Genomic DNA, 14,886 nt, shown 5'->3' with positions numbered 1-14,886 from the left:
GTCGGTCGGTCCCATTATATGCACAAGACCATAATATGGGCATAGAGGTCAGATCGGTGGCTCTGGACAACCGAATGTCGGGTTTGTTTATGGTTATGTCTGAGTCATAGTGACGTTACCGTGGTCCCCCGGCCGGCTGGCCCTTCCATTAGCACATTTTAATATTCGATAGGCCTATATACAGGCCATGTATATGTATATGTATATGTATATGTATGCATGAGTCAAATCCTTCTTCCAAAAAGAAGTAAGCTACTTTGGTGTGTGTAAACAATGTTGTACTGCAGCACAGTAAAACACCTTTATTGAGCCACTGTGAGATGGTGTATCTTTATCAATGACTGTTAAGTGAGTGCTTGTACTAATTAGTGTGTGTTTGCTGAGTGTGATCGGATGGAGGCTCTCATCAAAAAGGACAGGAAGTCGCTGAGCTCGTTAAAAATCAGGAGCTCGTTAAGGGGATCGAGCTCTCTCTCATTAAAGTCTATCCGTTATTTGTGTATGTTTTTATTTTAATGACGACAAAGACCACCTGGTCTGGTTCTGCTTTTATTTACAGTTTAATTTTATTTATTTTCTTGTGGGTGGGACAAATCGGTCTCCATGAGTTTGACGGACGACTGGACTTGTTACTATCAGAATTAGCATGAAATTTTTTTTATTTTATTTAATTAATTACCTTCCGCATGTTTGTATTTTTCAGTAATTACTGTATGTGTGTCTGTATGTGTGTGTGTGACGGCTAATTTGCCCCGGTGTGTATTTGTTTCTTTGGTGAGTTATGGAATGTGATGGACAGCTGGACTCATAAATATGGATATTAATATTTATTTAGCACACGCTAACGAGTCGACTGGGGCTGGCAGGTCTTTTTGAACTCGGAAATTGCACAGTTCTCAAAGTGAACTTCTCCAAAGATACATTTCCTGCTTTCATATGTCAAAGTTGAAGCTTCTTTTAATGGACACAAACATCAAAGTACAATCACTTCCAGCACACTTGTGTGTTCTTGAATCACATTTTTATCTCTTTTAATTAAGAACCCATGTCAAAAACACACACCTTCTCTAGTAGCTATATCTGTGTGTGGCAAATCACCTCGCTCTATTGGCTACTGATGTATTGTGTGCTATTTTGGCTCAGTTTGCAAATGTGCAAGTGTGTGTGTGTGTGCGTGCGAGCATGCATGCATACTGTAAGATTTCTGTGTGGATCAGTATTGTGTACAGTATATACCCAATAAGACATTTCTTGTTCTTGTTGAATACATTGATACATCTGATCATATTTTATCATATTGTCCTGTTCCTGTGATGCACCTAGCTTTACCTGGCTGATGCATCTAGCTTTACCTGGCTGATGCACCTAGCTTTACCTGGCTGATGCACCTAGCTTTACCTGGCTGATGCACCTAGCTTTACCTGGCTGATGCACCTAGTTTTACCTGGCTGATGTGTGGTATATACCCTTTCTACTCTTGACCACTTTCAACCTGGTCTCCCTATTTTTGGCATTTCATTATAGGAGAAACGTGTCCAATGTTTTCCCCAAAAATAGCGAAGACCGCAGACCTACAAGCTCACATCGATGCAACACAATTCATCACACGACAAAGTAGGCTTAAGTGAAATAGTACACTGGCTTACGGTTAAGTTTCGCATAATTTATAACTCCTCCTCCTCGCCTACACATCATGCCATTAGTCTGGTGGTTGTTCTGAAGTACCATTGGTCCAACTCAGCGCGCATATAACTAAGCCTAACCTTAACCTCAAACATAACCTCACACAAGGGCAGCCCCCCATCTCTCCATGCCCTTGCACCCCCCCCCCCTCCCTGTACTTATCTGACCTCCTCCATCAACATACCCCCTAAAGGAGTGGTCCTTTGGCATGGGTCTCCTCTACATCTCACACAGACTATAGTTTGTGAACTCATGCCAACAGAGCCTTCGGTGTGGCATCAGCCCCCACCACCCTGTGGAACTCTCTTCCCATAGACATTCTCCATCCATGTCCCAACACTGGACACTTTAAGTGAGCCCCGAAAATGCATATGCACATATGTTCACCGAGGCCTTTGGATACTGATTTGTGTTTGTTTGTCTACTTGTTTGTTAAGTTGTTTTCTTTGATTTATTGTAGACCTAAATCTTCCTTTCTTGAATAGTGCTATATAAATATAAAGTATTAATATTATTATTATTATAAAACAGTAAAACATTGCACTTTTCTTTGTCTCTTCTCTCCTCTTAGCTGTATAGCTGCACTGACTAAGTCTCTCTCGATAAGAATGTCAGCTGCAAACTGGATCCAGATCAGCGGGAAAGAGTGTGTGTGTGTGTGTGTGTGTGTGGGGGGGGGGGGGGGGGGGGGGGTCTGATATAAAAAGAGTGAAAGAGAGACTTTCAGGAAGTCAATGATTGTTTGAGGAAATAGTTCATATCTTCAAATGCTTTCCACTGTTTATCTGATGGTGTGTGTGTGTGTGTGTGTGTGTGTGTGTGTGTGTGTGTGTGTGTGTGTGTGTGTGTGTGTGTGTGTGTGCGTGTGCGTGTGCGTGTGCGTGCGCGTGCGTGTGCGTGCGTGTGTGAGAGAGTGAGACAGAGAGAGAGAGAGAGAGGAGAGGGGGGTGGGGGAGTGAGAAAGTGGACAATTCAAAGTGTGGGAATTCAGTAAGTTGTATTGTTGTATTTAAAAGGCAGTGATTAGACTGATTTTCCAGCATTTATCTGATTAGTGAGGAAAAGCAAAGAGATTAGGAATGTTTGCCTGTTTGATCGACTCCAGCATCTGTCTCTATGTGGTAAAAGAAAGGAGAAAGACAGAAAAAAACAAGAATGAATGAGGAAAGGGAGAAGCATATTCAAACAATAGAATCAATTCCTGAGTGTTAATTTAACTCTGAAAGAGTGTACAGATGTAACCAAATGGAAATACAACAAATTCAACCAATTCATCAAGATTGTTGTCACTGAGATTGTTGATGTTTCGCTGAAGCCAAACAAACAACAGCTGTCCGTCTCCATGACAACAACACCACACCACATGCATGTGAACTTCTTTTCCTTTTTTAATCCTGTGTGCACAGGTTCGCGCACGCACGGGAACCTCAAAGACATCGGTGCGTTTGGCCTAGATAAAGGTTCATATGGAAAGACCCAAGGGTCTCATTTAGTGGAACGTGAAACACTGAGCTCTCCGCTATCAGGTGGTGAACATAACCATTGTACCACATTATAACCCTGGGATGCCGGCTACACCACTCTTAACCTGTCATCAGTTGTGGAAAGTAACAAAGTACATTTATCCACTAGTACATCTCAGATTCAAATATTGCACTTTTTACTCCACTGTCCATGACAAACAAAAAACTAACTTTTTAGTATTGCAAGATTATCGGACTTCCCACGACAACACTCTCTGATATGAACAACAAGGCCATCACACACTTAACACTTACAATAACAAATGACACTGATCATCCCCTGTATCGCTACTTCGACCTCATGCCATCTGGACAAAGATACAGAACCTCAGAATCAGAATCAGAATGAGAATCAGAATCAGAATCAGAAAGACTATTGTCACACCTTAAAAAATAAACCTTGAAGTGGGAAAAGGTTCATTTTAACAGGAGTTTTGTCCCCTGGTCAAACATTGGCCACATTGTCAAATAATACAAGAGGCAGAAATTGTGAAAATAAAAGATCTGCAAGCTCGCAATGCCTCACGTTGCGAGGAGACGTGAACTTGTAGATCTGCTATTTTCACAATATTTGTCTGTGGAATTGAGTCAAACTAAATGTTTGGAGCCTCAACTCCTACATTTCCAAGTGCTTGTCGGGGTGGGGGGTCCCCAGTTCAAATATGTTTATTTTGAGGGGTCACAGCCTGAAAAGGTTGAGAACCACTGCTCTAAATAAACGTATAAATACATATATTGACGTTGCTTCTGCAAGTCATTCTGGATAAAGAGCATCTACTAAATGCCTAAATTGTAAATTGGAAACCATTTCTGTCACCTCGCTCTGTGTCTTAGAGGCGGGCTATGGAAAGTTCAGATACCTGTCTACCGATTACATCATCAAATTACCAAATCTGTCTACCAATGATGTCATTGGTTCTGAACTGTCCACAGCACACCTGAGCGAGTACACAGACATCTCATAGTCATAATGAACATTTTATAATGAATTTGTGAGGACCCATTATTAGATAAGGTTGTGTGCTCTTTTAAGTAAAATAATCTTAATTCTTCTTCCACAATCAAGCTTCACTTTCCCCAAAATTAGATGGGTGGAGTTAGGGTAGTGACTCACAGGAGCGGTGCCAGGGTTAATTGATTGACAGGTGTTTCCCATTGTCTAATTGCGCCCCTCCTCTTGATAGCAGCATGTACCTGAGCAGAGGATAACACACACAACACCAGTGAGAGCAGGCTCAATGGTGAAACGTTTTATAGCAGTGGTTTTCAACCTCTTTCATATCAAGGACTATTATTATTTAGTTGGCATTAAAGCCACGGACCACCATTTGATGACATTTAGCCTCTCAGACCCAAAACTTGTTATTGTTGGATAATATTATCTCCACAATTCCATCAATGCTGTATTGATGTGGTAGAGAGATAACAGGCAAACATTGATCAAAACTACAAACAGGGACGTTTATACTACAGTTGAATGGCTGTCAAATTAGACAGCAGTTCAGCTATTAGTTTCCACTAACCTCGCGTCTCCAGTCTTTCCACCTCGGAGAAAAGCCTGGTATGCGTTACTAAAGACCCGTGTGATCCGGTCTAGGCCACGCCTACTGAAAAAAAAGGGGAAAAAAAGAATCCTCTTTCCGGATTGTCGCGATCCGGTTACATTTTCAGTGGCAAATCAACAGCCATCACATGCGCGAATTCTCCATCGTATTTGTAGCCATGTTTTAATTTTGGGTGCATGGAGTTTGACCATCTTACCAAAGAAAGAATTCTCCATCCACTTGTAGCTTTTACAGTCATATGTTTTAGCTTTGAGTGGAGTTTTTCTATCACACCGAAGAAAGAGTTATCCATCTGTATCCATGTGTAGGCATTACGACTTACAACCCATTTTCAACCTATGTTAATTGGTCCTCCCTAATGCTCTTGATAATATGGTATCATTTTTGTTTATACTCGATCTGTGTCTCAGAGGGCTGTGGACAGTTAAGAAACCTGCCTACCAATGACATCATCGATGGGGAATCCAAGCTAATAGAAACTGCAGGCTTTCTATCAAAGATGGTTAATTTAGGAAGATCCGCCATCTCAATTGTAGCCACTTGAGGCGAAACGGTACACAAATCCTACGAATGGTCTCCTAAGTGGGCGCCGTCTGATCTCTCAAACGTCCTATGTTTACTGGTACCAGATCATGCAAGAGTGTGTTGCTGGGACAGAGAAAGGTCGATCATAAAGTAGATTTTCTCCTGATTTGTCTCTCTGAAAAAAGCCATTTTAGTGTGAAAATCTTGGGGAGATTGTGTGGCTTGTGGTGATCGGGTCGAATATTTAGTTCAGTGACCATGGAGCTAAAGAATGGTTCAGAAGCTGTGTTCACGTTCACTCTTCCATTGGAATTTGTTATGGGCTGGCTGTTTTCTGCCTTTTTTCCCTATGTGTCTGGTGTGTGCTGTGTGGGCGTGGGGATGGTCTGCTTGGGCGTCACCTTCCAATTCCCTCATCGGGCTGTGGAGCTGCCTGCTCACCTGGGGGTGATCTTCTCATCAAGCCCAGCATATAAAAGCCCTGGCTCTAGACAGTAGCCCTTGCTAGATTATTCAGTTGTCGACCGGTAAAGGTCTGTGCCTCAGCTCCTCAGTTATTCCCTGTTATTGGCATTCTCCGGGCTCTCTGTGTCTCAGATCGCCCAGTACCTCCACGCCTGCTGCCTGCCTGCCAGCCTGCCTTACAAACAGCCACGCCATATACCAAGTTTAATATTTTTGAATAAAGAGACATTTGCTTGTAAACCTGGTTCTGGTGTTCTGCTTTTGGGTCCTAATTACAACACACCCTAACAGAATTACTAGACTCGGCGGCCACCTACTTCATGCAGATACAGGAAGTAAACCGGAGATGGCAGGTCTTTTTTTTGTTGTCTTGGTTTCATTCCTGCAAAGTTAACATGCTATAATAGAAGCCATTGTTCTCGCGTAAAAAAAAAAAAACCCTGCCTAACCATGATGTCAGTGGTAGGTGGGTTTCTGAAGTGTCCACAGCCCTCCAATGAAACACAGGCCGAATAGATTTTTGTTTTTACAATTTTATCATGAGCATTAGTGAGGACCAATTATATGAAGAAAAAAAAGCACAGGAAAGTAGGCTACTGTTCAATACAAGGTCTGCTAAGAGGATTTAAAACCCAAGAACGCCTGGTATGTTTCCATTGGGGTCCTTTGTACTCAATTCATCGAAACATTTAATGACAGACAAAGTATACACTACTATGCAAAGCATCGTATTAACAGTTAGAAAACTTGATTCATGAAAGGAATAGTTATTTTCTATTTTTGGATCTTTCCAAACACATCGTAAGAGCTTTGTGCCCTTATCAGCCAGATGCTCAAACATAAACAAGAAACATACCTTTCATTCATACAAACACGGAAACGCTTGCACCATGCCAGCCTCCTGCCTCCACTACTCACCAAGACACTTCCGTGCCAGGGACCGGCGCACAGAACTCACACTGAAATACGTTCTTCCTATTTTCTCAGTTTCAAAATCAAAGCCTGTGCACTACAAAGGATTGGCACAGAAATTATCCTGTCAAAAAAACAAGCAAGCCCCAATAAGTCAGCAAAATTGAAATATGTCTGTCTGTCCATTGTTGTGTCCTATAGCACACAACAACTGTGTGCCCGCGCTATGAGCTGGTAGATCTGCTAATTTTTTTTGTGTGGGGGGGGGGGGGGTCCGCAGCCAAATACATATTATTTTAGGGGTCCTTGACATGAAAAAGTTTGAGAACCACTGCACTATACTACACTATGTTGAATTTAAAAAAAAAGACTAACAGCCAAATTATAAACAAACATAAAAGGGCCGCACCATATAGGTTATATGTCACCAAAGAAAAGTCATACCATACTACACCCGGGGTGTCCTCAGACTCCTCAAACCACAATTTGAGAATCTGGCACGCCGTCTAAACTGATCATATGTCTCTCTGATCTTACTGTGACTCACTCTATCTCACTCACCACCTCCATATTCACCATGATGCCAGACAGATGTGTGGCACATGTCACACATGTCCGGTCAGAGTTTCTGTTGAAGGACCATCTGCTGCATGCGTACAAACACACACGCACATGCACACACACACCTGCGCACGCGCGCAGTGGTGGAGCGGGCCTATCCGTATACAAACGGATGTTTAACCACTTTAACCGTAGCATCCCTATTCTGGGCATGTCAGAATAGACCAAAAAAATGGTGAAAATAGAAGATCTACAAGCTCACAATGGCCCAAAAAGTGGATGGTCAGCTTGCGACCGATTGGCTAGCTCTGGTCCATAGTCTCTCTTAGTTTTGGTCAGCATTCAGACTTATTTCAGTTATTTTCCTGTGTTATGTACAAACTGAGATGACAGGAAGGAGTGTCAGAGAGTAAGAGCTGGTGAATTGTACTGTATTTGCTTGGACACAACTGAAAAGACTTCAGAACAGTGGTTCTTAAAGTGCGGGATATAGTTATGGTCATGGTCAGTGTTGGGGACAACAGCGTCACAAGTTTCCAAAATAATGGCGTTACTTTGTTATATTTAAGACATATATCCCTGTTCTTTCTGTTGCCACAAAGGAAAATCCATCCGATGCATTTGCACTGTTTCCTGATAAATTGATTGATTGAATATTTTATTACTCAGAAATGTAAAAACAGCACGAGTACAGTCAAACACTTAAGGATAACACCAAAAAAGTTGTTGCGGTCTTGTTTCTATTGGGGTCCTGGGTATTCAATTCATCAACATATGAAATAACACCAAACATTCAATATCATCACAAATATAAAACACTATGCACAGAGTAGGAAAAAAAGGGGGGGGGGGTAAAGAAAGGGCGGGGGGTCGCCTCACAAGGGAGAATTGATAATACCTCACTCTTTGGCCTCCTGAAAGGTGAATTTTAGGGGCTGTTTTAAAGGAAGCCAGCCATCTGCATTTTTTGAGGGATGGGGTCATAGCATTCCACACCTGGGTGGCAGTGCCGTAGAAGGAGAATTTACCCATGTTGGTTTTATGGGTGGGTGGTACCAGATGGTTGTTTACGCTCCTTCTAGTATCGTGGCTAAATAAACAGATCATGCTTGGTGTGAATGGCCATTTACTCCTCCTGTTCAACACGCCCCACTGACAGGCTCCATCCCAGCGCCTATAGGAGCCACTGGTGCAGAAACAGAAATCGCCCTCTCTGGCCCTTAAAGCCTGAGACGCAAAATTCTAAATTCCCTCCTGATGGAGATCAACTGGCTGTAGAAGTTTCTATTCTTAGAGATCTAATGGTGACTCTCCTGGTAAGAGAGAATAACACATAAATATTGCTTTCCGTAGCTGGCCCGAGTTGAGTTCCAATCCAACCCAAGGCTCTTTCCTGAATGTCATACTCCCCCCCCCCCCCCCCTCTCTCTCTCTCTCTCTCTCTCTCTCTCTCTCTCTTCCAGTAGAAATGCAAAAATAAACAAATACAAATAAAATAATAATAATACTAATTAATGAAAAAGATAGCTTCTTGTTTTCTATTGTGCTGCTATTCGACATGGCTTGTATTTAGTACAGGACAAAGCAGTATTTTGATTAAGCAGTTTTGGCATTAAGGTCTATTAAAATCATCTCTAAGTGTTAAGGATATGTTTGAGAAACACACTTTATGATCTTTATTTTAATTATATATTTATGTATTTATTTGTATAATGTAACGGTTTGGGCTTGCTAATTACTTACCTACTTGCTGTTGTTACGACGTGGGATCTAAACTGTATAGGACCGTGTTTGTCTGTAGGTCCCTTGCATGTATGTACGTCCCCCCAATTTCTGTGTGCCTGTCTGCGGTTCTTGCCCTAATATGGAGATGACTGACATCATAGTACCCCTGGAACATCCCCCCCTATTTCGGTTGACCCTGAACGGGTCAGCCGTCCCAAATATGGAGTTATAAACTGGTTCAGACTAGCCTTCCAGTACTGACCGCACAGGGAAGACACGCCGCTATTAGACCCCGCCTTGCTTGTCTTTGGTGGGCTGTTGTTGTGTCTGGTGCTGTTGGTACTCATGGCGGCGAGTTCCCACCTGATGTCGTGTGGGAGTTCCGACCGTTCCAGATCGTACTGAATAACCGCCAGCTTGCATAACGCGTTCAGACTAGGACCTAAGTCTAAGATGTACAGGTCGTCGTATGTTCCGTGCCCCGCGAAGAGGACGACGTGATCCCCCACCATGCAACAGCACATCCTGGACATACTACCGGGGTATTTCCCCTTGGGCTCGATCTCCTTCCAGGAGAAGGTCTCTGGATTGAATCTCCACAGATCGTTGAAGTTCCTGATCAGATGGCTGTTCTCGCCGCCGAATATGTAGAGCTCTCCGTTGTAGGCAAAGGCTGAATGGCCCGAGCGACTTTGTGGAAGAAGCTGTGTAGAAGGAGTGCTGAGCCAGCAGTTGGTCTCTGTGTCAAACACTCTGATCTTCTTATAGTGGAAGTGGTTGTTCTTTTGGCCCCCAAATACAAACATCTTTGTCCCTATGATGGTGGCAGAGTGACACTTGGAAACGGGTGCCAGAGTGCCTCTCATGTTAATCAAAGACCAGACCATGGTGGTGGTGTCCAACTTGTAGACGTCATTGGTGCATCCGGTCAGCAGGTTGAATCCTCCAAAGATATACATAACCTTCCCCAAGACGCAGGCCGAGTGGCTGTACCTCGGCCCCGGAGCCGTCCCAGAAACCTTGGGCTTCAACCATGTGTGGGTGCCGACGTCAAACGCATAAAGACGATTGCAGTTCTCCGCCGTGTTGTAAGTATCTCCCCCCCAGATGTAGACGACGTCTTCGATCAGCACGGCTGTGTGGTTGTCGCGCATGGAGGGAACCTCGACGGGACGTTCTCCTTCTCCGGTCGTCACCGGGGGCGACTGGTTCCAGTGCAGGGACACTGTGTTGAATACGTGCACCTCGATCTGATCCGTGCCGTTCATGTAGGTCTCCCCGTGACTGAACGATCCAAAGGAGAACACCCTGTGCCCCACTGCCACGGCAGCATTACCAAACCTCTTTGGTCCGCCTCGCAAATATACCGTCCAATGGAACATCTTATATGATCAGCACAGTGGATGAAAATGTTTGTATCGCTGCTATCTTGGACAGGGCACGCGGAAAAGGCCTTGTAATCTCAACGGATGTACTTGTATAAATTAACATGTAGTAAAAAAGTATGTGTGTGCATAGTGTGCACTATCACTTATTGGTACTGTGATGCAAATGTCACACAAAGCTTAGACAATCAGGGAAGCCGATGCCTATTGATATAATAATAATAGATAGAGGTTTGGGCCGCTTCGTGGCCCTCACATCTAGATGTTAAAAGATAAATAATAATTTCTCCTCTCCTCTCCTCCTCTTGGTTCCTCTCCTCACCCCCTCCTCCAAGTTTGGAGGCACGTGGAGTGATCGTGTGCTGACCAACCCTCAAAGCACTTTATATATATTTTATATATTTTATATAAAAAGTTAATTTATTCATGTCCCTGATAAGGCTAAATGATCATCATAGCAACCCTCGATCAAACCATCAAAACATTATAGACACACATATAGCCTATGGCTTCGAACTTGCTGAGATTAGGCATAAGTTTGGGTTGATCAAGCAGTTTTAGCTAAGGTTAAGCATTGTTAGACAGTTTAGTTACTACATGCGTCATTGTGGCAGGTTAGATTTTACTAATGGTTCCAATCATTAAAATGGATTTCACGCACACGCGCACACACGCAGTAAAAAACAAAAATAAAGTATTGGAAATTGGAAATGCTCAAGTAAAGTACAAATACCACAAAATTGTATTCAAGTACAGTACTTAAGTAAATGTACATTCCACCACTGACCGGCATCTCATCGGCATCTCATCTCACACGTGTGTGCGTGCACACGCACACGCACACACACACGCACAAACACACACACACACACACACACACACACACACACACACACACACACACACACACACATACACGCAGAGAGAAGCTAACCAAACTAGTCTTCTACAAAATAGTTTTCAGCTCTAAAACTAATGTATACAGTAACAACAGCCAACTCAACATGCCCTGTGTGTGTGCGTGTGTATGCGCGCATGTGCATGCACGCGTGTGTGAGTGTGTGTCTGTGTCTGTGTCTGTGTCTGACTGTGTCCATGTGTGTCTGTGTGTGAGAGTGAGAGAGAGGGGCGATCAAGCCAAAAGGTGACCCAACGTTCTAATTCTATTTTAACTAGGTCGCCGTGGGAACAAGGTGTGTGTACAGTGTGTGTGTGTGTGTGTGTGTGTGTGTGTGTGTGTGTGTGTGTGTGTGTGTGTGTGTGTGTGTGTGTGTGTGTGTGTGTGTGTGTGTGTGTGTGTGTGTGTGTGTGTGTGTGTGTGTGTGTGCGTGTGTGTACTGTATGAGTGCGTGCGTAACAGAGCAAAAACTGGGCTAAAACACAGCGGGTTAATGTCATGACATGATTCGCTCGACCATCAATCACACATATTCACACACACACACACACACACACACACACACACACACACACACACACACACACACACACACACACACACACACACACACACACACGCACGCAGAGAGAGCTGTGAATTGGAGAGAATTTGACCTTTCTGTACAATGATGGATTTACTTCCAGTTTTCCTCTGTGTGTGTGTGTGTGTGTGTGTGTGTGTGTGTGTGTGTGTGTGTGTGTGTGTGTGTGTGTGTGTGTGTGTGTGTGTGTGTGTGTGTGTGTGTGTGTGTGTGTGTCACAGATATATCTAGCTGAGTTTTGCCGTGCCTTGCAGAATGATGTGTCTATATACTGTGTGTATGTGCGTGCCGTGTGCGTGTGTGCACGAGCGTGTGTGTGTGTGTGTGTGTGTGTGTGTGTGTGTGTGTGTGGAAAAGGAGTCAGTGGTCTACATGCTGACCCATAATAGAGCATGTTGGTCTAAATATGAGAGAGAGAGAGACAATGAGAACAAAGAGATTCAAAGCTATGATGAACTAAACAGGCAGGAACACAAATGGATACAAGAACGAAAGAAAGAAAGAAAGAAGCAAACAAACAAACAAACAAACAAACAAAGACAAAGAGGGAGAAATAGAGTTCCATGATCATGTCTAATCCTTCTATCGGTCTTAACCCATTTAGACCTGAGGCCAATCATACAAATGCCCACTAAATCAGTAGTTCTCACACTTTCAAGTTTTTTTGTTGAAAAAAATAGCCGTGCCACTCTGTGAGCTTGTAGATCTGCTATTTTTGAAAAGCCAACGCAAAAATCTAAAATGACACATGATGCTTTTCCGATTTTAATGAGTTAATCTCTTATAGTGGAATTCTGTCTCATTTCCTCGTCCTGTCCTGTCCTGTCCTGTCCTGTCCTGTCCTGTCCTGTCCTGTCCTGTCCTGTCCTGTCCTGTCCTGTCCTGTCCTGGCCTGGCCTGGCCTGGCCTGGCCTGGCCTGTCCTGCCCTGGCCTGGCCTGCCCTGTCCCAATATATTTATGGAAAAGAAAGGGCAGTAGAGTTCAACAGACTTATGTCTGTTTTTACCTTGTGTTGGTGTCACGCCCATGGCCTCTGCCCCATGACGCCCTGTGTGCCCTTCCAGTGGGTAACCGGAACGCTTGCCCCAAAACACACTCGCCCCCATTTTTTCCCCTGTGGGCCACTCACCCCCAGCGGTTCTAGGATTCTTGTATTTGTTTTACAAGTTCCATTTGTACACTCTCAAAGAGAGTTACAACTCCCTCAAGGACCCCACTTTGAGAACCAATGAATTAGACTATGAGATTGTGTGCTGTGTTGCCATTTTGGTCTAAGGGTGGTGCCAGAGGCAAGGTCATGGGGGTCACTGACTCACATGTTTTGGCTTCATCCACTGCACACAGAAAGTTTCATGACAATCCACCTGTTCCATTTTGATATACATCTTGTTCTCAAGTGGACGTTTTGGCCTTACGATATTATGCTAGAAGAAAGGCAACGGGGAAACCACATTTAGTCGAGGGGTCATCCTCTGGGGAGCATCATGTAAGGCACATTTCACTGTAATCCAGCTAGTGTTTCTAAAGATGTTGTTTGGGGGGGGGGAAAGGCAGGCGGGTTGGACAGATGGACGACAACCTTACAGCCACTTGAGCAGTTTGGGTATAAATATTTGTACTTTGTAGCTTAGTCACTTAGTCATGATGCGTGTGCGTGTGCGTGTGCGTGTGCGTGTGCGTGTGCGTGTGCGTGTGCGTGTGCGTGTGCGTGTGTGTGTGTGTGTGTGTGTGTGCGTGCGTGCGGGCGGGTGGGTGTAACTGTGTTGTGTATCTGTGACAAAACAAAACAAGTAGATTTTCCTCACCAGTGTGTTGTTTCTCTGTCTAAAACGTGACCCTGCTCGACCCACTGTAACCACTGGAGAAGCAGGACCTGTGTGTGCTCCCGTCAGATGGTGTGGGACTCAGAGAGACGTTGCTAAGTGGCTGAGTGGCCCACCGGAGACCTCTAACAGCGCTCCGTCCCTGTCCGCTCATTCACACAATGCCCCCGAACAGGCCTATCTGTGGAGGGTGTGCACTGAGGGTGGCGGCCACACTGATCCATCACTGAACGGACCGCTGCTCTCCGTGTCACTTCGTTTTGCAATCCCATTGCTGCAATTTGAGCCCAGCGGGCGGCCAGGGGCCTCCAGTGTGGCCGATTTGAATATACACAGTATATTTACTCACAATGCGTTGCATCGCAACGCATTGTGAGCTTGTAGATCGGCTATTTTCAAATAGCCAAACTTTATATAGGGCATAAGTGGTTAATGTATCTTTTGTAATAATAATACAAATCTACAAAGTAACTAGTAACTTTGTCAAGTTGTCAAATAATTGCAGTCGAGTAAAAGTATTATTATATAAATAGTAATATTTGCCTCTGAGATGTAGTGGAGTAGAAGTAATAGTATTGGAAATTGGAAATACCGAAGTAAAGTACAAATACCTCAAAATTGTACTTAAGTACAGCACTTGAGTAAATGTATTTAGTTACTTTCCACCACTGCCGTGTTGTGTTTGAGTGTTCAATTGAATTCAAAACAGGAGACAGACAAAGATGGCAGCAGGTACACTTGTTACAATTTTTAATACCAAGAAATACAATGGAACAATTACTTGAATTTTGTTTTGTTGATCTCTTTGAGAGGCTTGTGTGGGATTTCAACATGTGCTTTTCTTTTTTTTCTTCATTTTTTTTTTCTTTTTTTACGTACGTTTAAAAAATCGAAACCAAAATGTTTCAGAGGGAGATACGATGTTGTCGTGTCAAAGCATTTTGTCTTCTTTTAAAACCAGCAAGTAATAACTGTTGCACTTTTTTATATATAATTATTCTTGATAACATTATTATTTTTTCTTTATTATCTCTGGTTTTGAACCTGATGTGGTATTTACAAGCATGCGGTGCATCAGAGTATGAAAATCATTTAAACAGTCCTAGTTTCTCACTCGAAATCTTTTGTGTCTTGCTTTTGCTAGAAAATACAAAATAAAATAAAAATCTGCATTGGGGGGGATGGGGTCAATTCTCTCTCCATGAAACATCTAGATTGGCAATGACCTGTTAAGGGC

At 43.5% G+C, this 14,886-nt stretch overlaps 1 protein-coding gene across 1 annotated transcript; it reads right to left on the bottom strand.

Moving 5' to 3' along the window:
• Positions 1-3,494: 3,494 nt before the first annotated feature.
• LOC311057322 (kelch domain-containing protein 3-like) lies at positions 3,495-10,341 on the bottom strand (the record flags this gene model as incomplete). The annotated part of the gene is made up of 3 exons (XM_084074277.1): positions 3,495-3,514; positions 9,222-9,741; positions 9,844-10,341. 3 exons carry the CDS (start codon positions 10,339-10,341, stop codon positions 3,495-3,497), a joined length of 1,038 nt encoding a protein of 345 aa, XP_083930403.1.
• Positions 10,342-14,886: the final 4,545 nt, after the last annotated feature.

This window comes from Gymnoscopelus microlampas (assembly GCF_963454915.1).
Source record: "Gymnoscopelus microlampas genome assembly, chromosome: 12".
Lineage (NCBI taxonomy): Eukaryota > Metazoa > Chordata > Actinopteri > Myctophiformes > Myctophidae > Gymnoscopelus > Gymnoscopelus microlampas.
The sequence above is the reverse complement of the archived record's forward strand: the minus strand, read 5'-3'. Positions and strand labels throughout refer to the sequence as shown.